Raw genomic sequence first — 23,683 nt, forward strand, 5'->3', positions numbered from 1 at the left:
ATACACACAAGCACACAAACTCTCACACACCCTTCAATTACTGTCTGTCTCATTAGTGACAACAGATAGAGATCTATCAGGGTTTCTGAATTCAGATAAAAGTTCTTATCTGCTATGTGAGTGTGTGCGTCTATGTTGCCGCTGGCTGAAGGGCAGCTAGTACTGTCTGCAGCGGCCCATGTATCCCTGAGAAGAATGATTCATACGCAGGACTCTTTTATGTGCCTCACTGCACTCGACAAATCAATTTCTCTACACATGCACACACATACACACACATATTCACACACAAAAACTTTAATATGATGGCTCTAAGGTACATATGCAGATGAATGTCAGACACAATGGCCTGAAATCCAGACTGTGGCGGAATTATAAGCAGTGTGATCATCTGGTCTGAAGGGCTCCTCAAGGTTACCGATAAAGCTTGCACGAGTCAGTTTGAGTTTTAATCAAAGAGACAACCATTAAAATGCACACACACACACACACACCTTAAGGCCTCGCAGACCTACGTGCCCAACCTCTCCCTTCTCTCCTCTCATGCCAGGCAGGCCATCTTTACCAGGTGTTCCCTGTAGAGGACAGATAAAAAATATGAGCGGTAGTCATAGGGAAATAGCTGAGTCTGGGGACTGCATGTGTTATTCATGCACTGATGTTATAGGCATCGGAATAAGAATACGCACCGCTTCACCTGGGACACCTGGCTGCCCTGCTTCGCCCTGCAAATTATAACCAAAAACATGATCAATATGATGTTCACACAGATTTTTGTACATTTACAAATGTATGCATGTTTATGCATGTGTATTTATGTTCATTTGTAAGAGAAAAGAAGATATTTTTCACCTTCTGACCACCAGGACCACGGGCTCCTTGGAAACCAGTGGAACCTCTCTCTCCTGGCTCACCTCTTAGACCCTACAAATACGAAAGGGAAAAAAATGATCCCTTTCATATTTAAGTAATTTCTCCCAAACAACACTGAGATTAAAGAAACAAGACCCTAGCAAGCTCACATATATGTTTTCTAGAATTTCAGAAGAATTATCAAAAGTAATCTGTAATCAAATGTAATTTATTTCAACATTCTATATTTCTTACACCTAAGGAATTTTAGGAGAAACGATTAAACAAATAAATAGACATTCGTTCTGAAACCACAACCGTTAAAAGGAATTAAAAGAGAAGAACCATTTATGGAACCAGTTTTCATGTTAAGGCTGATAACCTTTAAATAACCCATATTAAAATGATATAATATGTAGATGTATGATTTTAGGCATCACAACATTATATCATAGTTAATGATATAAACATTCTTACCTGTTCTCCTGGTGGTCCTTCCTGTCCTTTTGCACCTTTTTCACCCTGTCCACCTTTTGGTCCTCGATCCCCCTGAGGAGAGCAGTGATCAATATAACTGATTGGTTTACATCGACCCAATAGATCTGCCTTTATCCTGTTGCTTACTGACTCGTTAACAATCTCTAAAATCGATCCTGAGGCAGGGACACATAAATACTTTATGACCAGTTCTCACAGGCACATGTTCTCCAAAGATAAGAGACTTTCAGAGACTTAACCTTCATTACTGGCTTTACATTTTTTATAAAGTGACCCAAAAGCGGTTTAACACCTGACACAGCTTCATTAAATAATTTTGACTCACGGTTTCTCCTTTTACTCCTTTCTCTCCTGGAGGTCCTCCCACCAGCAGAGTATCTCCCTTAAAGATACAAAATCATGTAATTCATTAAAAATTTAAAAATAAGATTCTAGTATATGTAATATACAAAATAAACCCCATGAGGGTGGTATAAGACTTGCCCACTTCACATCAAGTGTCATGATTACCCTTGTAGGGGTTTATTTTGCGACAAGTATTATTCAGAAATATTGCAATGGACCAATCAGAATCAAGTTTTCCAGGGAGCTGTGTAATAAAGCAGGATGATCAATGTATATATAAAAAATACCAAATCACCTTTTCGCCTTTAATTCCTGAAGGACCTTGCTCACCCTGTGAAGAATTGGTGTATTTAACATTATTCCATAGTTTATACGACATATGCATGTAAATTAAATCATTTTCATATAATTATTGTTTTTTATTATTTTTTTAGCAAAAAAGAAGTAAAGGACAGCTTGAGACAGATTGTAGCAGCAGACGACAAGTTCTACACACCTTATCTCCTCTGTTCCCTTTGCTGCCAAGAGGACCCTGTCAGTGGGACAGACAGATGAGTAGAGGAGAAATCTTATTTGCCTGAACATTTGTATGCATTTGTAGATAGCAGACGTGCAGCGCTGCAAGAGGCCTTGACTCATAATGGCTTTGAAATTGCAGCGAGTGGGAGACGAACATATCATAGCCCTGAATATAAAGTATGACGAATACAGTGTGTTCGTACAGCTACCTCTATCCCTGCATCAGCCTTTCCACATCTAGACGAGGGCTCAGATCAATGACACCCATCAAGAGAAACTGACTGTGTCTGTCTGACTGACATCAATATGTACACAACACAGGATATGGGGTAAAAAATAATGAGCGAATGCTGAATGTTGTGAACAGAAAGGAGGAGTATATTTACAATAAGGCCTCTCTCTCCATCTGTTCCAGCCCGACCTTCTTCTCCCTAAAAGAATTAGACAGATACACCCACCATCACAATCTGATACGCATACAAGCAAATGAACATAAGTTAGATTAGTCAGGGACATTACCCGAGGCCCGGGGTCTCCTCGCTCTCCTCTTAGACCTGGCACTCCTACTCCAATTTCACCCTGAATGTGAAGGGAAAAAAGGGTAATGTACTATTCAATACTTGCCCAACTGCACCTCTGACTGCACCGACGAAATCATTTCAGTTTTATTTTTTTAGATGACCCGCTCCTTATTTCCAAATTAAACAGCACACAAAAATGGGGCCTAAAAGTATCTTCTACTTTAACAATAAACACTTATTTAGTAATTATATTAATTATATAATCAACATAAATTTGAGTGAAAAGACATTTCAGAATGTCTTAGTTAGTCTTTTACTTTAGTGACAATATGCATTTGCACAACTCCATACGTTGTTTCCAGATTTAAATGGGGAAAACACCATTTTGAAGATTTTTTAATTATTTACTCCTATACTATAAAATAGGGATGCCTATTTTGCCTATTTTAACTGTTCGGTACGGCATTCAAGGTTCAATATGCGCTTGTGAATTGTGGTTTTTTTTCGGTTTTGCTGTATTTCTTTTTCTCTCTGTTTTAAATATTTCTCTCAGTTTATTTTGGCTCTGTTTGAGTGTGTCTGTGAGTCTACGTGCTGATAAGAGCAAATATCCAATAATATGCACTAAAGTTAGGGGGTGTTTAGCCACGCTTGAAATGCTGGTGTCAGAGAGTTATACTCACGAAACACTGTAGTTATTCACAATCACAAAACTTCATTATTTGCATGCGTTTTAAAGCCTTGCCGGTTAAACATTTAATTCACGTGATTATGCACTGATTTACCTGTCAAACAAACGCGATAACTGGACTAAGTAGTCTTACTGCGCTAATACTGTCAAATACACACAAGGTTAACATATATAAACACAGTCGTTATGTCTTAAGTGAAATTAAAATTGTGTCTGTATATGAGATGCGAGCAGGTCTTAAATTGACAGCAGCGTAGCCTAGTAAATCCTTGTCCTTAAAGGGACAGTTCACCGCTAAAATTATGTTAATAAAACAACAAAAGACAAAAATAAAAAAAACTTCAATACAGTAGCTTTTAATCAATGTATATTGAAGACTATGTTGTTCTAATTTTTGCCTACATTTATTTATTCAATTTCATGCTTAAATGCAACTGTACATCTCTGAGCTACCACTGTAAATCTTTATATATATTTATTTTATATTTTACAATACACTAGGAATGTGTACAAGGTTTTTTTTATGAAGTAAAGTTTTAAGTTTAAGTAAGGTTTTTCAAGTCTTTTAAGTAAAATAAAGAAAAGGTATTGCAATACAAATATTTTCTCCTTAACCTCTTTCTATTCCTGTCACCTAAGAATAGAATAGCAAAAAACTGAACAGAACCGAAAACCGTGGTTAAAAACGAGCTATGTATTGAACCATGGACTAACTGTATTGTTGCATCCCTACTGAAAATATAGTGATATATGATTTAACAACCCTAAACAGATACAATCCAGAGCTTCACACACACCGATGCAATTGAAACAATTGAACTCACAAATAAATTTACACCAGCCAAGAGACAAATGAGAGTAAAAATCTATGACTATGATTTAATTATGTACATTTATAGACACACTGCATGAGCTCATAATCTAGTATTTTCAGCAGCACAGAGAGGCTGTTTACAGAAAATGCTGCTCCGTGCAAACTCGAGTTTAGGTCACTCATGACGTGCATTTGAAAACACAACATGACATGCCAACAATCTTGTAGGATCATTTATAAATCTGTTGTCAGCAAGGACTTCCTTTTCTGCAAAAGATTAAAACTTAACTATTGAAAGCAAAGTAATTAAGACTAAATTAATATTTTAACAGTAAAAATACAATGCTGATATTTATGGGTATTTTATTTTAAGATTTTTTTGCAGTTCCCCCTTCAAATTAACTCAACATTTATTTTGATTTATCAGCAAGTAAACTCAGCAAGTAAATTCTGATTTCTATTATAATTGAATAGCTCCCCTTTCTCATCTCTACATATGCATGACTTCCACCAATCCAAATTTTTTGACTGTGCTTCTAAAGTTTTAAAATTAGGAGCACATTGCAAGCAAAGCCTCAGTTACCTTATCACCCTTGAGTCCTGGAAGGCCCGCAGTACCCTAATATGAAGATAAAGACATCACTAAATACCACTTAGGTACAAACACAGTTAAACACATGTATGCAGATCATTTTTCTCACAGTGGGTCCTGGTGGTCCAGCAGCTCCAGGTGTTCCTGGGTTTCCAGCTTTGCCTATATATCCTTGTAGACCCTTAAACAATAAGAGGTAACAGAGGAATTGCGATCAGTGGATGCAGTCAAATGGACAAAAAAATTCAGCAAGTGATTTTGTTTATGATAGTATTTAACACATTTCTTTATGTATAAATAGACATTCTAAACATATGTGCCATTTTTAGTCTACATATGTTTCTGTATGTGCAGTTACTCTACTAACCCTCTCTCCTTGTGGTCCAGGGGGTCCTGGCTGACCTGCTTCACCTCTCTGCCCTGCCAGCCCTGGTATCCCATCCAATCCACGTGGTCCAGGAGGGCCTGGAGGACCTGGTAAACCAGGGTCACCCTAAAACAGATTACACACTAGATTTTTATATTTTCAGGTTGACTATGTGGCTGCTTAGGCATTGCTGTGTTGTCGATTTGAGGTGTCATTCACGTTTGTCTCTGAAAAAAATGTGGAATGAGTTATGTGCTAAGTTAAAACTCAGGGATTTAGGTTTGTTATCAACAATTCTGTAACAACTTCAAAATAAAAGTTATCAATGACCTTTAAGCCGATGGGTCCAAGTTGTCCTGGAGGCCCAGCCATCCCTACACCTGCCTCTCCTTTGACTCCTTTCGGCCCCTGTGGGCCTCTAAGTCCCTGAAGAATAAATGTGAAAGAGTGTTTTAACGATTCATGTATTATAGTGGTTAAAATGGTGGTTCTGCCTTTGAAGTGAATGCAGGTACTCACACTTTCCCCAGGATCTCCAGGATCACCCGCAGCACCCTGAGAGTACACATTTCTATTAAGTTCCATTTCTACACAACTTACATTTGAGCTCTATAGTAATATCAGACATTACTCACTCTTTCTCCTTTTATCCCTGCTGGCCCCTTGTCTCCTTTTGGGCCCTAAAATACAAAATAGGCACACAAATATGAACTCAGAATTAGTTGTACAAATGATGAAGAATGGCTGATGACAGAATATGACAGAAAACTGTGGGAACAAATAATGGGTCATAAAAAAAGATAAATATGCTCATCAACACATATAAACATCAGAAACATTGAAATGTTGATAAAAACATCAGAATTAATAGAAACTCACTGGCATTCCAGGAAAGCCTCTTTCTCCAACAGTACCTGGCAATGTCTGGCCAGGAGAACCCTTTAACAATCAGCAAAAAAAATATGAGTTAATAATGTGTCTGAAATAAGTCTATGGCCCATTATCTACAATTGATGTCATGGTGCAGCGCAGATAAGCCATCCACTTCAGGAGAATTGGTATTGTACCAAATGCTTGAGTTCTGTTTATACCATTCATGATTTTTTCAGGACTTTCTGCACATTTCTAAGAAAAAGCTGTACATATTTTTCAGATATTATTAAGATTCCATGATAGTTGAAACTGTGGATGGGTCTATTTACAGATTAGTTACTCCTGGAACTGTTTGGTAGTAAAGTGAAGGCAGGTGTACACAAAAAGGCACGATTATAGAGTATTTGTGTCAGAGAGATGGCAGAATGCTGAAAAAGAGGGTCTGTTTTGTTTTTGAATATAAAGTTTACTCACTCTATTAGACTTATTTAGAGATTGAAAGTACAGCTACATACAGATAAATCTATTAATTAGACATACATTATTCTGACTTGTTGCTTAAATGGTAAAAACAAATCAAATAAGGTACTTGAAATGGAAGTCTACTTTTTTATATTAATTCTTCTGTTCAACAATGTGTTGGTGGATGGCAGATAAACTACATACTTGTTATTTTTTTACCAACATAATTTCTGCATGAATATGACTGCAGACAATTAGTAAGCAATTTTAGCACATTTGTCTCTTGTTAGCATGTATAATGTTTAAGACTAAGCTTGGCTATATTTAACATTCATATTGTTGCAATGTATTGCCCACTTTTCAATTTCTATTCTGTTTAAATTCTGTTCAAGACTAATGGTTAACTAGTTGTTAGTAAATTTGTGTTAAACACAATAAACATTCTTATGTTGGATTTGTTTTGAAGAAAACAGCAAGCATAATAATTAATGATACCGGATGGAAAGTAGTATATAGGAAATGTCAAAAAATGCCCAAACTTGGTATGCTCAATGTCTTCACTTGTCCAAGGTTTACTTTAATACTCTGTCCTACTCCTCCTTTGGCATTTGGGTTTGATAACACCGATTTATTGATCTTGAAGAGCTCACGTACATGGCGCTCTAACATTATGTTTGCTTCAAGATGAGATTATCTTTCAAGCAGGTGAGACAGGTTGATCTTCACACAGTGTTCGCTATGATGTAACCATGGCAACCACTCACCGTCTCACCCTTCATTCCAGGGGGTCCGGTGACAGACTGCAGAACACAGTGGAAAAAAGGGAAAGAGATAAATTGAACAGGTTGGAAATTAAAAGCATAGTGTCAATCAAACTACACATTACGTGCAAATCCACACATGCAGATGCACATATGGATGCACCTTTCCTGGTGGACCGCTGTCTCCTTGCTCTCCTTTAAGTCCTTGGGGGCCAATAGGCCCAGAAATACCCTGAAAAAAGTGATAGAGAGAGATAATTAGACAGCGAGAAAGCAGTTAAGAATGGATAAACAAAATGAAGCAAAGAAAACATGAAAAAAAAATCATAAATCATAAAATCAATGTACATACTCTACTGTATGTCTTTGTAATGTCAAGGGCATCTGATAATCACCTGTTTCCCAGGAAACCCTGGCAGGCCATCTTTCCCTGGAACACCATCTCTCCCTGGGACCCCAGGCTTACCCCCCTCACCCTGTTTATGACATTATGTTAACAGCACGTTAAAGATAACCTTGTAACTCAAACAAGAGAGCAAATAACGGTTTTCATTATCACTTATCCCAAACTTAAACATACTAAAAAAACTATTAATAAAATACATTTGTGTATGGTAATGTAAGTAATGGAATCGTTGTATTTATTTACTTTTTTCCTCCTACTTTTTCCCTTAATGTCTGAATCAATGTCTGGGCAGAGTTGCTGGAGTTTGGTATTTATTATCATATGTAATTATGCTCTGTTTATACAAAAAAAGGGTGGATGTGGTAAAGTTTAATTAGGTTTAACAATTTTTTAAATATCTATATTTATATACACTGCATTTTAAGAACATAAAAATCTAATTAAACAAAACAATGTTCATGTGAACACATTCTAAATAGTAAAAAAAATTAAGTAAAGTAAAAGTAAAGTTTAGAGCAACTGATTGCATCACACAAACAAAATAATTTTATTGGCACTACAATACTAACTTGTGATGCAATGACATTTGCTAGTTAATCTTCAAAAGGGCAGGAATTTTTAATTAGATTAATTCTTCAAAACAGAAACAGCCATTCGCTGCCATTATAAAGCTTGGAAGAGGCAGGACATTTTTTTATTTAACTCTGATTGTATTCACCTGGAACAAGAATGTCATATACACCTATAATGACTTGAGGGTAAGTAAATCATGGGCTAATTTAAATTCGGCTAATTTAAATTAAGTTGGGCATGCATGTCCATTAAAGGTGTCATGAACTGTCTTTTTTATATTTTTATATACTGTTGTCTGAGGTCAACTTATGACATTCATATGGTTTTTACATTCAAAAATATCATAATGAATAAGTAATAGGCTATTCTCTACCCTGGTTTTGAGGCTTTCTCTTGCACTCTCTGTTTTTATCGGTGTGCCGCACTGAAGACCTTGAAGCAAACACCAACGGCTAGAATTGGATAAGATTTGCATATTTAATGAGCTTCAGCTCCCTCGTCTGGGAATTGTTTTGAAAGCGTGTGGGAAAAAGGCAACCGGAATGAATTGCCCACAGGGCTCGCAAAATGTCTTTATCAAACAAACAAAATGATGTCTCTCTCATCTGCCTGTGATTGATTGGAATATAATTTTTTCATTACTTGGCCCGCATGGTTGGTGGATATAAGCAACAACTAGTGTCTATAAAAAAAATTGGAAGTCTATATAGAATGTCCCGTATTAAGCTTAGTAAACAAGCGTTTGTATGTGTATATGTGTTCATGTATAGTTACTTCATATAAGCTAGGTCTGGGTACTGGCAACTACATCAAAATACCATACTTATTCATGCAATACATGCATCACAATATCATAATTGGATTGTGTCTGCAACTGCACCAAACGCCTGAATGAGACCAGGCGTGTCCGTCTGAGAGAGTGAATTGCAGGTTCAGTTTCAATCTTTCTCGCACCTCATAGAACCAGTTCTGACGGCACTGTGAAACAGCTATATTATTCTTCAAATCCAAAGTCAATTGCTCTTATCATTTGTTGCTCAGACCCTCAACTATGCATTGCCTCACATTCACCATTTTGCCGACTAGTTGAAGAGGGAAACTTGAAATAGAGCATTTATCGTAATATAAAATTCTCTGTAATATATATGTTTGTCTGTGATGTTTATTTACTCACCACTTGTCCTGGAAGCCCTGGAGGCCCTTGTGGTCCCTGCAAACATTATAAAAAGCTGCATTTATGCCTAAACAGATTAATATAAATCACATTCTATAAGAGCAAGATGTCTATGTAAAACCCACAGGATTTACTAAACGTCACAGTGCACTGATATTTAAGCAGTATCTCCTGAAATAGGCCTAAGCGAGGAGGAAAATACTGTAATTTTGCTTTCTGAAATACAAGGGCAAACTGAAGTCACAAAGGGGATAAACAATGCATGTGAAGAGGCTCTAAGCTGAAGCTGCAGAGATTGTCTAATGACCTCTGTGGAGAGACAGAGGTCAAACTCCTCTGAGCTGTTGGAAATACTCCAATATTGTGTTTTTATCTTACTATGGCTCCTGGAGTGCCTGCAGGTCCAGGTAACCCTCTGTTGCCCTGAGGTCCAGGAGGGCCCTTGAAGAATGAAGAGAAAATAATGAAGAGTGAGTAAACTCTGGTGGGTTAGTTATGTAACTCCAAAAACACATTGCTTTGTATCAAATCGCCTGAAGGAAAGCATGCATCTCTACTCAGCTGGAAAACTTACTTGAACTCCAATGCCTGGTTCTCCTTGGTCACCCTAAATATGACACAAAACATGCATACACAAATGGTCAGGACACAAACAGACAACATACTAACTAACATGGGTCATGCTGTTATGTTTAATAAATTACTATATTCTAAAATGCTAGGGTTTATATAAAATAATGCAGCACTGACCTTCACACCAGGAGCCCCTGGGGGTCCATTTCCGCCTATCGGACCCTGAAATTACAAACTAAATGTTAGAAATAATATTTATAAGGATGTACATAAATGTGTGTTAAACTTAATATACGTACAGTTGGTCCTCTTATTCCTGGTTCTCCTGGATTCCCCTGTGAAAAATACACATTTGGTGTGAACAGCAAGCTGATACAAATATAGAGCACACAGACAAACACATACATGCACACATAAATGGACAGACATACTGTATACTTTTGACAAAGACTGCACAAACATTGAATACACATACACTAGTGTTCAAAAATGGCCGGCACAATTTTCTTTATGTTTTAGTGTCTTATGCTTACAAAGGCAGGTAATTTGATCAAAACAGTAAAAACAGTGATATAGTAAAATATTATTACAATTTATGATAATAAATAATAATTTATTCCTGTGATTGTGAATCAGAATTTTCAGCATCATTACCCCAGTCTTCAGTGTCAAATGATCCTTCAGAAATCATTCTAATTTGCTGATTTGGTGCTTTTATTTTCATCATTACTACAGCTGAAAAAGGTTATGCTGCATAATATTTTTTTTGTGGAAACCGTAATCAGCTTTCTTTGATTAATAGAAAGTTACAAAAGAACCATCTTTATTTGAAATAGAAATATTACATTATTGTGACAATATCAATGTCTTTACTGTCACTTTTGAACAATTTTCTTGCTGAATAAAACTTTTAAAAGGTAGCATATAAAATTAAAAACATTTTCAATACACTATATATAAGAATATATATTTCAGCTCACACAGGTATGACCATCTAACAGGCTTAAACACACAAACATACAAAAACAAAAACAAAGACAAAGACTGCCTCATTCCCATTATTAGTAAAGCAGCCTATAATCTCAGCCACAGAAAACCTACCGGTCTGCCCAGCACTCCTGGGAACCCAGGCAAGCCCTAAAAAGAGAGGGAGGATGGAATGGAGGGACAGGAAGTGTAGATAGAGAGAGAGCATAGATGTGATGGTCCAAATTTCAAGTGGAATGGAATAAGAAAATGAAGGGAGTGGGATTACAAAAAGGAGTGGAGGAAAAGAGGAGACAGATTGGTTAGAGGATAGAAGCAGTGCTGCATTTGTTACTTCTGTGTGGTTTATCTATGGAGCCTCAAGCAAAGGAAGTAAGCTAGTGATCGCAGCAAGGCCTACTACTCGCAAATCCCCAGGCTTTCCTACATGGCAAGCCCAAGAGAGGCTGCCATATTGGGAAGCTGTTACTCACGGGTATGCCTGGTGGACCGGACAGTCCCTTCAAACCCTGCTCCAGAGGAGAATAAATAAAGGTGTGAGTGAGAGCTAAAACTCTCCTCTTCCTCTCCAGTAAAGCTAAACTGTCTTCTCATCTACATTTCACAAGCATGTTTTTATACTGTATGACTACTATACTCCCATATACTTAATAGATTTATCAAAGCAAAACTGCTACAGAATTCGATAAACATTTTACCAAACCTTTAAATGAGAGCAGGAGTTTTGTGGAATTTAGTCCCAAAAAAAGCCCATCCAAAGTTTCTATGATATTCTGGTTCACAGAAAAGCCTTGGGTCCCTCCTTTACTGTCAGTCTGTGTTTGTGTTGTTGTTTTATCATCCACCAGGCACAATCTTATCACTTGTCTCATCATTTAGAAAAGTAACAGCACAATTCTCCACACGCCACACTATCTACAAATGGTGTGGGACAAGTTACATGCCAAAGTGTATTACTTAGGATTAAAGATGTGTTCAAATAACTAACCTTAATTAACCTTAAAATAATGAACATCAATATTAATTAAACAAAGCAAATGAAATCCATTTTATTAAGAAAAACTGGCAAGACAGTAAATAGTAATTTGTTTCTCACCGGCTTCCCATCTTGCCCTTGTTTTCCTGGCTCTCCTGGACTTCCCTAAGATAACAAAACCACAGTTTTATTGTAAAAATAAATAAATAGAGACAATAAATGGGCAATAAATGAAAAGTTATATTGTCAGTTAAGGCCAGTAAAAGGATATACTCACTGGGGAGCCATCTTTTCCACTCTCTCCACTGACTCCTCTGTCCCCTTTCTCCCCACGAGCACCTGTGTAGCCCTGACAGAGAAACACATCACAAATCAGATTGTCAACTCAAGTCACAAAAGCATCCACACATATAAACATTTCAGAAAATCCATCCTCACCCGCTCTCCTGGAGATCCTGGAGGTCCTACTGCACCAGGCTCACCTCTGTTACCTTGGGGGCCTGGCAGACCTCTTGGACCAGGCACACCACTCTGAGCATTGGCAGAATCGCCCTTAGAAAAAAGGAGTCATACATGCTCAATATGTTACTACACTTGTTACTACACTCAAAATTAAATTGAACTACCACTATTGAATTTGAATTGAACCACTAAGTTCACAGTACACTTCCATTAGCATGCTAAGAATTCATTTTGTTCTACCTTTGGTCCTGGAGGCCCTACTAGGCCAGGTAATCCAGCTGGACCCTAAAAAGAGAAGATTTATTCTATACGAAAACAGGAAAGTAGGGTTTGAACATACACCAAGCATCAAATGCAAGCAAAATTGCTGGATGGAAATTATACACTTAATAGCTGGTAAAATATATATAAAATATATATTATTCAAGAAAATGTGGCAGCAAAAAAAACAAAATAAAAACAGGGGTAAGCATGGGCACCCTGACTGGTTTCCGGCTATGCAGCCCCATACGCAACAAACTCCAATGCACTGTGTATTCTGACACCTTTCTATCAGAACCAGCATTAAATTCTTAAGAAATTTGAGCTACGGTAGCTCATCTGTTTGATCAGACCACACGGCCAGCCTTTGCTCCCCACATGCATCTATGTGCCGTGGCCGCCCATGTCCCTGTCGCTGGTTCTCCACTGTTCCTTCCTTGGATCACTTTTGATAGATACTGACCACTGCAGTCCAGGAATACTCCACAAGAGCTGCAGTTTTGGCGATGCTCTGACCATATATATATATATATATATATATATATATATATATATATATATATATATATATATATATATATATATATATATATATATATATATATATAAATTATAACCATGGTACTTACAGCTTGCCCTCTGTCCCCTTTCTCCCCTTTATCTCCCTGCAACAAAGACAATATTTTTAATCTCATTTATTCATTAACGTTATATAAAATACCTTATTTAATCAGCTCTTTGTAAAATGTAAAATTGCTAAAGTAACAAAATACCAATGCTCTTCTCTACCTTTTCCCCAGGTCTGCCAGCTTCTCCTAGTTCACCGGCTCGTCCTGGTACTCCTGGTATCCCTGGCTTTCCGGGTTCACCTGCCTGTCCTGGCGGGCCCTCTGGGCCTCTCTCTCCAATTGCCCTGCCTGGAGGGCCCTGTAGGCCAGGTGGCCCTTTCTCACCCTGCTCTCCTTTTATCCCTCGCTCACCTGGAAGACCTCGTGCACCCTGGAAGCAAGTAAGCAAAAATGAGAGAACAAGGTTTACAAATGAGGAGAGACTGAGAGTTCCTGGATGTTTTCTAACCAGAACCTAGTTTCAGCACCATGGACAGCACACAATGAGTTTTAGCATGATCTTCATTGCAAACGGTCCTGTAACACACTATTCCAACTGTTAAACTACCAGACACCACTCACACGTACTGTATGCACAATTATGTGTGACTGTATGCACAGTCACACATACTGTATGCACAATTTTAACTCACATCTGCTCCTGAAGGCCCTCTAGGTCCGACGTCTCCTTTTTCGCCCCTCTTTCCCGTGGCCAGTTCATTGAACTTTGATAGCAGATTGCTTCGGTCATCAACTAATAGTTTTAGTTCTCTGACCTAAAATGTAATTGTATATAAAGGACAGGAAAGATAGTGACAGATGTACATCTGCATACAAAGAAGTCAATCTTGTTGATAAATTTCTCAGTACCTCAATGCCAAATTCTGAAAACGCTCTCTTCACATCCTGTGACAAAAGAAGCGGGAAAGAACATTAGTCATCTTGCCAGCCATGCATGTGTGACTGTGCATGCGTGAGCATTTTCTTACCGCTACAGATCCTGGTTTGCCATCCTCTCCTGGATCACCCTGTCAATCAGAAGAGTTGAATTTTTATAGTCAGGTAGGCTGAGAACTCTCTTATGTCACCTCTGAGAGCAGTGACCACTAGAAAAATACACTCACCACATCTCCTTTCAAGCCTGGTAGACCTCTTTCCCCCTACAAAGGTCACATTGACAATTTGTGTCATGAAATATATAAAAAAGCAATACACTCCCTTTCACTCATTCACTCACTCACTCACTCACTCACTCACTCACTCACTCACTCACTCACTCTCTCTCTCTCTCTCTCTCTCTCTCTCTCTCAATCACACACACACACACACACACACACACACACACACACACACACACACACACACACACACACACACACACACACACACACACACACACACACACACACACACAACTTACTCTTGCTCCAGGAGCTCCTGGAACTCCAGGTACTCCCTGAATGATTCAAATTCAAACAGCAGTAAGATATATGTATCTGGGCTATAATAAATAATTAATAAACATTATATAGTATAATAAACAAATAATTTCAGAAGAAAATGTAAGCAGGGCTTCTTCAAAAAATAAAAAGTCTCAAACTCTAAAAACAACTGACGAGCCAGCAGTGCTAGATACTTACAGAGGATCCTGGAGGGCCCTGGGGCCCTGGAATAGCTGTTGCTGGCTCCCCTTTAACATAGACCACCTGGAAGAAATAGAGACAGATAGAGATATACAGCTCTTTGCATAAAATTAGCAGAATTCTTGTGGGATTAATAGAGTAGCAGAGTAGTCTATTTATATTCAAAAATATGCACAACACAAACACACAGGTCCTGGTGGTCCGACGTTTCCAGGAACTCCAGGGGGTCCAATGGGACCTTGTGGGCCAATAAGTCCAGCAATGCCCTGATCACCTTTTATCCCATCTCGACCCTGAGGAAAGAGTGATTATACAGAGAGAGAGGAGATGAGAGAAATAACCATGATACAAATTAATTCCTTAATTAATGGGCATAAATTTGCACATCAAATAAACTCATCAGTGAAGAGATTCTCCCATAAGGCTGCTGACTCATAATTACTGACTGCACTCAGCATCAAGCACAGGAAGAAGAGCATCCACACATTTAAAATGTGCGTGAGAGTGTGTTTATATGTTTGCGTGTGTGTTTCTATGATTGAAAACATCCATTTAACAACAAATCTGATTTGTGCTGATGGGAAAATTAGCTGTGCGAAAGAAAAGGTAGTAAAAAGGGCAGACATAATGACATGGACTGAATAACAGAAAACAACACAATCTGAGTACATTTAGAGACAAATGTGGCCACAGGTCACAGAAAGAAAACAGGAAATACAGGCGTGGAGATAACAGAGTACAAAATGCAAAAGGCGGCACTTATGTAAAAGAGTAGCCTTTACAAACCTGTTACACGCTTACCTTTGATGACACATAGAGAATGAGATCCGCAAATGGTAATAATAACCTTTTCTATAACATAGCTGTCGGAAAAGTCTTAAAATGTACATTTTGAAAGTGTTATGTAGTGCAGAGTATGATAAGCTGTGATGGACTTGTCTTGTGATGTGAAAGGCAGGAAGAGAGTGAGAACAGAATGATCAGAAAGATATGAGAGACTCACGTCTCTTCCAGCAGGCCCCTGCTCTCCTTTGTCTCCCTGCAAAGGAGGCATAACCAGATTTGATCAGAGGCTTATTACCAAAAATTACAATGTAGTCATACAATAGGTGTTTTATTACCTTTCGCCCATCCTCTCCTGGCTCGCCGTCCTCGCCCTGAAAAAGTTTGATAGAAAACACTAAACACACTAAACAGACATCTGGATGAGCGCGAGGCGCGTTTTCATAATTTCTGTAATCAAGACTTCCTGTAATCAGCTCTTCCTGTTTTGGTATGAGAACTCTTGTAATTTTGTGCAGTTCATTCAAGCAGTAATTTCTCTTCTAAGCGCTTCGTGTGACGCGCAGCCATGTATTACAGATATATGACGGGTGCCATCCAGCCCAATATAGCTCCTGCAATTACCACAGCTGGTTCAGGGCTGTGATCAGTAAATCAGAAGAAACTGCAGGGCGAGTGGGATTTGAGTAAGCCCAGCTCCAGCGGCGTAATCTATCCGAGTCAGGTTAACCGAACATTAGTACACGGTTGACTGAAACTCCTCACATATTTGAACTATAAAGCATTTATTAGGATGAGTTACCTCCCACTGAAAGCCCATTAGGCTGCTAAGAGGGTGATTTATAATCAGCAGGATGGTTTAATTGTCTCATTTATGGAGGACAAGGGCTGTGGTGTGGTTGCTAAACTGGAACGAGTGTTTGTGTACTGCATTCTAGACTGAGTTGACTTGATAAAAAAATAAAAATAATAGTTGTATCTGCATTTAAAGTAACAAGTGCCAGCTTGGAAATTCACACATGATACTAGCCACACTTATATGCACACTTTTTTGTCATTCCGATTAAAATAATTCCGAAGATTGAAAGATTTAGGTGACTGTTTACATGAGACGTTATCTAAACCGATCTGGGGTTTACATGTGCTGACTTTCAATCGCAATCATCACCGAGCAGTTTGTCTGCCGCATCAGAAATGTCGACTCTGTCCTCTCCAGCAGCTGGAATGTGTTCACGGATGCCATAGCAACTCTCAACGGCCTCCAGGACTTGTACGGTATTATAAAAGCTATTTATTTATTGTAAAGTGTAATCATCTCAGAAAAAATTAATTCAACTGTCAGGCGCAGTTGAAGTAAAAAGTGCCTTGGACAAACGCTGTCAAGATGAGAGGATGTAGCCGGGCTATGTCTGTGTCATTATGCCAACATTATCTTCATAACTTCTAACGAAATAAAAAGTTTACCCCTCAGAAAAATTAACTTTCCTCTCAACATTATAGCCTGCATGTGTCAGTGGTGAAGGCGCACGCTGTGTATCACGTCATCTAAGGACCTACACTGAAAAGTAATTGGGTCAGGTCGTTTCATGAAAAGGTTTATTCCACCCCTCTCGAACCGATTACAGTTTTATTCGGTTTGGGCATTTTTATTCTGATAGAGGTGTTTATATGGAGCATTTTCATTCCGATTGGACTTTTAAACCGATTACAGTGCTCCATGTAAACACACCTACTGATATTACAATGGGGTTGTAGAATATGTCAACAGTAAGTACCTTGTAAGAATATGTTACATATTGCATCTCATTGGGTTCTCATTCATATTAGAGCTTCACTTACAGCTTTTCCAGGAAGTCCTGGTTTTCCATCCTCCCCTGCTTTACCCTGAAATAAAGAAAAACATTATTTTGATGTGATAACGTGCTTATGCACTGCTGTGGGAATTTGTATGGGTAAACGATTTCCCCTACACAAATTACTCACAGGTGTGCCATCAGTTCCGGGGGTCCCAGTTGGTCCTGGAGGCCCCTGAGGCCCTCTTAGTCCCGCCAAGCCCTAGGAACAAAAAAAATAATTTATTCATTCCGCATAACAATACGTATTTGATTAAAAACTGTACTGATTTGTAGCTGCCAATAGTGGCAACATCATGATACAAAACAAACAGATTTGACATTGGGAGGAACAGAAGTACTCACATCTCTTCCAGGATCCCCTTGTTTTCCTGGGTCACCCTACAACACCAATAACATTTAGGAAATGATTCAAACTGATTGAGGATTCTTTGAATATGAAGCTGATGCAAAGATTGAAGTGATCTGACCCTTAATCCGGGAACTCCAGGTGGACCAGGTTTCCCATCCTGACCAGGTCGTCCATCCAAACCAGCCGCTCCTCTTTCTCCCTGCACACACATGCACACATGTACATGAAACAATCGATTAACTGTGTGTGTCGTCTGTTGTTAACTGTGACACAGACATATTATACATGCATACAAACACTGGCACTGTCATCATACATTTTTCAAATCAGCATTGGGTCAATGTCTACTTGAATGAATAATATTGAGAATGGGTTGACTGGTAGATCCAATGTTTGTCATTAACAACATCTGCCTGAGAGCAAAACACACATGCATGCCAAATGCAGCAATCATCAGCCTAATGCAATAATCAATGATGCCCCACCTAAAATCCTACACAATGATTAAAGAACAAAGATCAAAAGGATAAAATAGATGAGGCTCCTACACAAGTATACGTCTCTCTTACAGGAAGCAGAAAGCTGCAACATGGTTTAAAATATTCCACACAATATCAGTGAGATCTTGTTTTCTCATTTCCTCCCACTACAAAACAAAGCCTTGTTTACTTCTGTAGCGCAAATGTTAAAATAAGATTGAACAATTTTGCAGACAGCCAATAAAGAATATTTGCAGCGCTTGTGAGACCTGCTATTTAAAACCCCAAGAGGCAAAACCTGACATAATGAAGTGTGTCACAGCCACTGCAGTATAGTGAGATCCATGACTAAGCAGTTATATTTATACTTTACGCTGATTATTAGTGCAGCCAGCGTTACCATTTCAGCCATTTTTTCAGCTGTCATCCACTGTATGGCACTTGCTTTCAAAATAGTGTCATTGCAGCACTCTAAAATAGAATGATTTTGCAAAGAAGCTTACACCTGCCTTTGAAGAAATATTTAAGGAAGATTATTATTTTGTAGACACTTCATTCCAAAAGTTATTGACAGCACAAAATGAATTTACATTGAATTTATCCATCTACAGGTCCTTCTAAAAAAATAGCATATGTGATAAAAGTTCATAATTTTATTAATGTAATGATAAAAATTAAACTTTCATATACTTTAGATTCATTGCACACCAACTGAAATATTTCAGGTCTTTTATTGTTTTAATACTGATGATTTTGGCATACAGCTCATGAAAACCAAAAAATCTAAAAAAAAAAAAAAATGGCATATTTCATCCGACCAATAAAAGAAAAGTGTTTTTAATACAAAAAAGTCAACCTTCAAATAATTATGTTCAGTTATGCACTCAATACTTGGTCGGGAATCCTTTTGCAGAAATGACTGCTTCAATGCGTCGTGGCATGAAGGCGTTCAGCCTGTGGCACTGCTGAGGTGTTCTGGAGGCCCAGGATGCTTCGATAGCGGCCTTAAGCTCATCCAGAGTGTTGGGTCTTGCGTCTCTCAACTTTCTCTTCACAATATCCCACAGATTCTCACAGATGGGGTTCAGGTCAGGAGAGTTGGCAGGCCAATTGAGCACAGTAATACCATGGTCAGTAAACCATTTACCAGTGGTTTTGGCACTGTGAGCAGGTGCCAGGTCATGCTGAAAAACGAAATCATCTCCATAAAGCTTTTCAGCTGATGGGAGCATGAAGTGCTCAAAAATCTCCTGATAGCTAGCTGCATTGACCCTGCCCTTGATAAAACACAGTGGACCAACACCAGCAGCTGACATGGCACCCCAGACCATCACTGACTGTGGGTACTTGACACTGGACTTCAGGCATTTTGGCATTTCCTTCTCCCCAGTCTTCCTCCAGACTTTGGCACCTTGATTTCCGAATGACATGCAAAATTTGCTTTCATCCGAAAAAAGTACTTTGGACCACTGAGCAACAGTCCAGTGCTGCTTCTCTGTAGCCCAAAAATGGCTTGACCTGGGGAATGTGGCACCTGTAGCCCATTTCCTGCTCACGCCTGTGCACGGTGGCTCTGGATGTTTCTACTCCAGACTCAGTCCACTGCTTCCGCAGGTCCCCCAAGGTCTGGAATCGGTCCTTCTCCACAATCTTTCTCAGGGTCCGGTCACCTCTTCTCGTTGTGCAGTGTTTTTTGCCGCACTTTTTTCTTCCCACAGACTTCCCACTGAGGTGCCTTGATGCAGCACACTGGGAACAGCCTATTCATTCAGAAATTTCTTTCTGTGTCTTACCCTCTCGCTTGAGGGTGTCAATGATGCCTTCTGGACAGGGTCGGGATAGGTCGGCAGTCTTACCCATGATTGCGGTTTTGAGTAATGAACCAGGCTGGGAGTTTTTAAAAGCCTCAGGAATCTTTAGCAGGTGTTTAGAGTTAATTAGTTGATTCAGATGATTAGGTTAATAGCTCGTTTAGAAAACCTTTTCATGATATGCTAATTTTTTTAGATGTATGCCAAAATCATCAGTATTAAAACAATAAAAGACCTGAAATATTTCAGTTGGTGTGCAATGAATCTAAAATATATGAAAGTTTAACTTTTATCATTACATTATGAAAAATAATAAACTTTTATCACATATGCAAATTTTTTGAGAAGGACCTGTACAAATAAAATCCATTGAATGTTACGTGCCACTTGGTACTTGCTTTTTGTTAAAAGTGACTTTTTTCATACTTTTATTCAGAAATGATAAATAAAAGGATTGGTCACTGTTGTCTGGCAGGCAGTTTCTCTGTAGCTGGCCAAGCGCTATTTGAGTGACATTAACACAAGTAATTAATAAAGTGAAAATAAATAAATGATTGTCCTCTATAACTCAGTCCCTATTTACATCTCATACATTCTGTAAACTTGTGCATTTGTATTACATTCCAAAGAGTTCCCATATCAGCCCTACAGTGGAAAATTTAACCATATCTGTACCGTATGATTTCTGAAGGATCATGTAACACTGAAGACTGGAGTAATGATGCTGAAAATTCAGCTTTGACATCAGATAATGATCATAGTAATTAGGACTGTGGGGGAAAAAACCCAGATGCATTACAATACTTTTACTGAACAAATTATAATAATAAACAATAATTATAATTTAAATTGATTTAATTTGAATTTTTCATTGAAATAAGAAAACTGTAAAACATTACAGGCAAGGATTGTAAAATAAAAATCATATTTTATGTGTCCAGCTGGACTTAAAGAAACAACAGCCTGTTCATGTCTGTCAAATCCAAACACAGAACCCTTAAGCAACCCATAACTTCCACATGTTGAAAAGAGAAAAGTGAACCACTAGGTCTACTGCATGATTTATTTATAATGAATTGCGGCCGAAAGGCATTGTTGAAAAATTGATGCATCGAATGTTTAGTAAATCGCATCATAATTTCCTGAATAAAAATTTAACTGGACCCATGAGGTGCCTAAAGATTACCACCATGTATAAAACTGAACCTGCAGCCTTTGCATTAAGATTCAGAGATCTTAAACCACAGGCTAATAACTACTTCTTGTCAGGGATGTCAGGACCTGTCACTCATGACACACATGAGTTTAAAAAAAAAAGTTCAGATTAATGCTGTTCTTTTAACCTTTTTTATTCATCAAAGAATCCTAAAAAAATGTACACAACTGTTTTCAACATGGATTACAGTATCACCTTGACTTTCATAATCATTTGTTTGCAATATAATTTACAAATGTATAAACAGATGTTTCTGCCATGTTTAAAGGGATTTTACTCACGTACACCTAGTCTGCAGAACAAACTAAACCAACAGACTAGCTGCGTGTGGCTTGTGTGCCGCGTGTTCTCTATGAAGACGAAGAAGTTTCAGCAAAGGATAAATGGATTTCCAGCCCTTGCATTAGCTCTACTGCTAGATATATTTATGGAAAAATAAATAATCTGGAGATATAAATAATCAATAAAAAAACAGCCCTGTACAGCTATGATCAGCTGTTTGTCCATCTTGGCAGAGCTGTCAATGTTGTTACGGAAAGGCCCGAAGCTGATCAGTTGTTTCAATGTCACAAGGCCTGTGGCGCGCTTGCGCCATTCTGAAAATAATTTTTTCATGTCGCTGCCATGCAAAAGACACAACATATGTGAACGGCCATATGTGAAAAGTCAGTGGTTAGATCAGTGTAACAGTTAATAAACAGGACAAGGTAGGTCACGTAAGGGACAAATCAATTAGGCACTATATACAGGACATACTAGGTAATACGGGACAGCTGGGAACTCTACATAGTAAACAAAGAAACCTGGCTCTCTCACCTTGTCTCCTGGACTGCCCCTATCACCTGGGTCACCCTAAAAGAAACAGATATTACAGATTGCTATCAAAAGAAATGACTAGTTATTCAGTGTGGTTCAACAGATTTAATGTAAATTCAGTTTTATAATACAGTTGTCACTGCCCTAAACAACTGTACAGTTTGCATCACTGTATTTCTGTGTGCACATGGCAATAGAGACACAAACAGGTACACAAACAGTATGTAAATGGCAAAAGCACAAAAGAGCAGTATTTACTCTGGCTCCTGGTAGCCCACGTTGCCCATCAAGACCCTAAAAAACAAATAGTTTTATAGGATACAAATCCTAGTACTCTGAATAACATGTAGTGTTTGATCTCCATGCTGACTTACGCTTGGTCCTGCAGGGCCTGGAGCTCCTGCTTCACCCTTTTGACCTTTAGCCCCATGCTCCCCTGGGTCACCTGCCTCTCCCTGGTGTCAGAACCAGGATCACAATGACAAAATCAGAATATGTGTGAAAGACAGAATTTAAAGAATATGTGCATTTTACTGTACCTTTTCTCCTCTGTCACCTTTCAGCTGTTTATCTCCAATCGTCTAACAGAATAAATAAATTCAAAAGATTTCAAAAACAAATAGTTACTTATAAAAGGGGGTTGTAGGAAAAAAAGAAGAGATGATAAAGATTTAAAATTATACCACATCTCCAGGCGGCCCAGGGGGACCTTGTATTCCCTATAATTACCCATAATGAAGACAGTTAGATGACAATTTCATTGTTTGTGTGGTGGTCCAAACACGACTGCATTTGTGATAAAAGTTTTTAAATCTTTCACCTGTTCGCCTTTTAAGCCTCTTAGTCCAGTGGGGCCTGGGATACCCTGTGGAAAACATAGCTCTGATCACATGATCAGACAAAGAAACCAATAATCTAACCCAAAAGTGCTTAATATCTTGCAACAGAGATCTGTTGTTGTTTTATTTGGAGGTTGATGTTTTTAATGGCATAGTTGTAGAGAGATCTGATTAACCAATAAGAGATTAAAAAGAAAGTTCACCCAAAAATTTAAATTCTGTCAAAATGTATTCACCCTCAATTGTTCAAAGCCTGTATGAATTTCTTTCTTCTGCTGAACAAAAATTATATTTTGACGAATGTTGGTAATCAAACATTTGATTGGTCTACTGACTTCCATAGTATTTTTGTCAATATTATGGAAGTCAATGGTGTCCATTAACTGTTTGGTTACCGACATTCTTCTAAATATCTTTTTTGTTCAGCAGAAGGAAGAAATTGATACAGTTTTGGAACAACTGAATGAGTGTAATTGTTAGAGTCTTAGAGTAATTGTTTTTGAGTGCATAACTATTAGATTCTATTACAAGAAAGTTTGCAAATATTTAGTTAAGAGTGACCAAGCCTTAATTCTG

At 38.2% G+C, this 23,683-nt stretch overlaps 1 protein-coding gene across 1 annotated transcript in view; it reads right to left on the bottom strand.

Moving 5' to 3' along the window:
• col7a1 (collagen, type VII, alpha 1) overlaps nucleotides 1–23,683 on the bottom strand; it is a 67,977-nt gene that overhangs the window by 6,005 nt on the left and 38,289 nt on the right. Inside the window, exons 57-106 of the mRNA XM_067458184.1 lie at nucleotides 23,089–23,133; nucleotides 22,952–22,987; nucleotides 22,808–22,849; nucleotides 22,643–22,723; nucleotides 22,527–22,562; nucleotides 22,269–22,304; nucleotides 18,065–18,145; nucleotides 17,940–17,975; nucleotides 17,725–17,796; nucleotides 17,581–17,625; nucleotides 16,080–16,115; nucleotides 15,962–15,997; nucleotides 15,147–15,251; nucleotides 14,956–15,021; nucleotides 14,736–14,771; nucleotides 14,440–14,475; nucleotides 14,305–14,343; nucleotides 14,186–14,221; nucleotides 13,969–14,091; nucleotides 13,497–13,706; nucleotides 13,337–13,372; nucleotides 12,687–12,731; nucleotides 12,423–12,536; nucleotides 12,262–12,333; nucleotides 12,105–12,149; nucleotides 11,123–11,158; nucleotides 10,321–10,356; nucleotides 10,199–10,243; nucleotides 10,023–10,055; nucleotides 9,827–9,889; nucleotides 9,449–9,484; nucleotides 7,691–7,771; nucleotides 7,459–7,527; nucleotides 7,299–7,334; nucleotides 6,079–6,138; nucleotides 5,835–5,879; nucleotides 5,719–5,754; nucleotides 5,530–5,625; nucleotides 5,200–5,325; nucleotides 4,942–5,013; nucleotides 4,824–4,859; nucleotides 2,734–2,793; nucleotides 2,601–2,645; nucleotides 2,192–2,227; nucleotides 1,991–2,026; nucleotides 1,676–1,732; nucleotides 1,330–1,401; nucleotides 853–924; nucleotides 690–725; nucleotides 495–575 (exon numbers count right to left, since the gene is read on the bottom strand). Coding sequence (XP_067314285.1) covers nucleotides 495–575; nucleotides 690–725; nucleotides 853–924; nucleotides 1,330–1,401; nucleotides 1,676–1,732; nucleotides 1,991–2,026; nucleotides 2,192–2,227; nucleotides 2,601–2,645; nucleotides 2,734–2,793; nucleotides 4,824–4,859; nucleotides 4,942–5,013; nucleotides 5,200–5,325; nucleotides 5,530–5,625; nucleotides 5,719–5,754; nucleotides 5,835–5,879; nucleotides 6,079–6,138; nucleotides 7,299–7,334; nucleotides 7,459–7,527; nucleotides 7,691–7,771; nucleotides 9,449–9,484; nucleotides 9,827–9,889; nucleotides 10,023–10,055; nucleotides 10,199–10,243; nucleotides 10,321–10,356; nucleotides 11,123–11,158; nucleotides 12,105–12,149; nucleotides 12,262–12,333; nucleotides 12,423–12,536; nucleotides 12,687–12,731; nucleotides 13,337–13,372; nucleotides 13,497–13,706; nucleotides 13,969–14,091; nucleotides 14,186–14,221; nucleotides 14,305–14,343; nucleotides 14,440–14,475; nucleotides 14,736–14,771; nucleotides 14,956–15,021; nucleotides 15,147–15,251; nucleotides 15,962–15,997; nucleotides 16,080–16,115; nucleotides 17,581–17,625; nucleotides 17,725–17,796; nucleotides 17,940–17,975; nucleotides 18,065–18,145; nucleotides 22,269–22,304; nucleotides 22,527–22,562; nucleotides 22,643–22,723; nucleotides 22,808–22,849; nucleotides 22,952–22,987; nucleotides 23,089–23,133 — 2,946 coding nt within the window. The remainder of the gene's footprint in view (nucleotides 1–494; nucleotides 576–689; nucleotides 726–852; nucleotides 925–1,329; nucleotides 1,402–1,675; nucleotides 1,733–1,990; nucleotides 2,027–2,191; nucleotides 2,228–2,600; nucleotides 2,646–2,733; nucleotides 2,794–4,823; nucleotides 4,860–4,941; nucleotides 5,014–5,199; nucleotides 5,326–5,529; nucleotides 5,626–5,718; nucleotides 5,755–5,834; nucleotides 5,880–6,078; nucleotides 6,139–7,298; nucleotides 7,335–7,458; nucleotides 7,528–7,690; nucleotides 7,772–9,448; nucleotides 9,485–9,826; nucleotides 9,890–10,022; nucleotides 10,056–10,198; nucleotides 10,244–10,320; nucleotides 10,357–11,122; nucleotides 11,159–12,104; nucleotides 12,150–12,261; nucleotides 12,334–12,422; nucleotides 12,537–12,686; nucleotides 12,732–13,336; nucleotides 13,373–13,496; nucleotides 13,707–13,968; nucleotides 14,092–14,185; nucleotides 14,222–14,304; nucleotides 14,344–14,439; nucleotides 14,476–14,735; nucleotides 14,772–14,955; nucleotides 15,022–15,146; nucleotides 15,252–15,961; nucleotides 15,998–16,079; nucleotides 16,116–17,580; nucleotides 17,626–17,724; nucleotides 17,797–17,939; nucleotides 17,976–18,064; nucleotides 18,146–22,268; nucleotides 22,305–22,526; nucleotides 22,563–22,642; nucleotides 22,724–22,807; nucleotides 22,850–22,951; nucleotides 22,988–23,088; nucleotides 23,134–23,683) is intronic.

The sequence above is a fragment of the Pseudorasbora parva genome, chromosome 12 (genome assembly GCF_024679245.1).
Source record: "Pseudorasbora parva isolate DD20220531a chromosome 12, ASM2467924v1, whole genome shotgun sequence".
Classification (NCBI taxonomy): domain Eukaryota; kingdom Metazoa; phylum Chordata; class Actinopteri; order Cypriniformes; family Gobionidae; genus Pseudorasbora; species Pseudorasbora parva.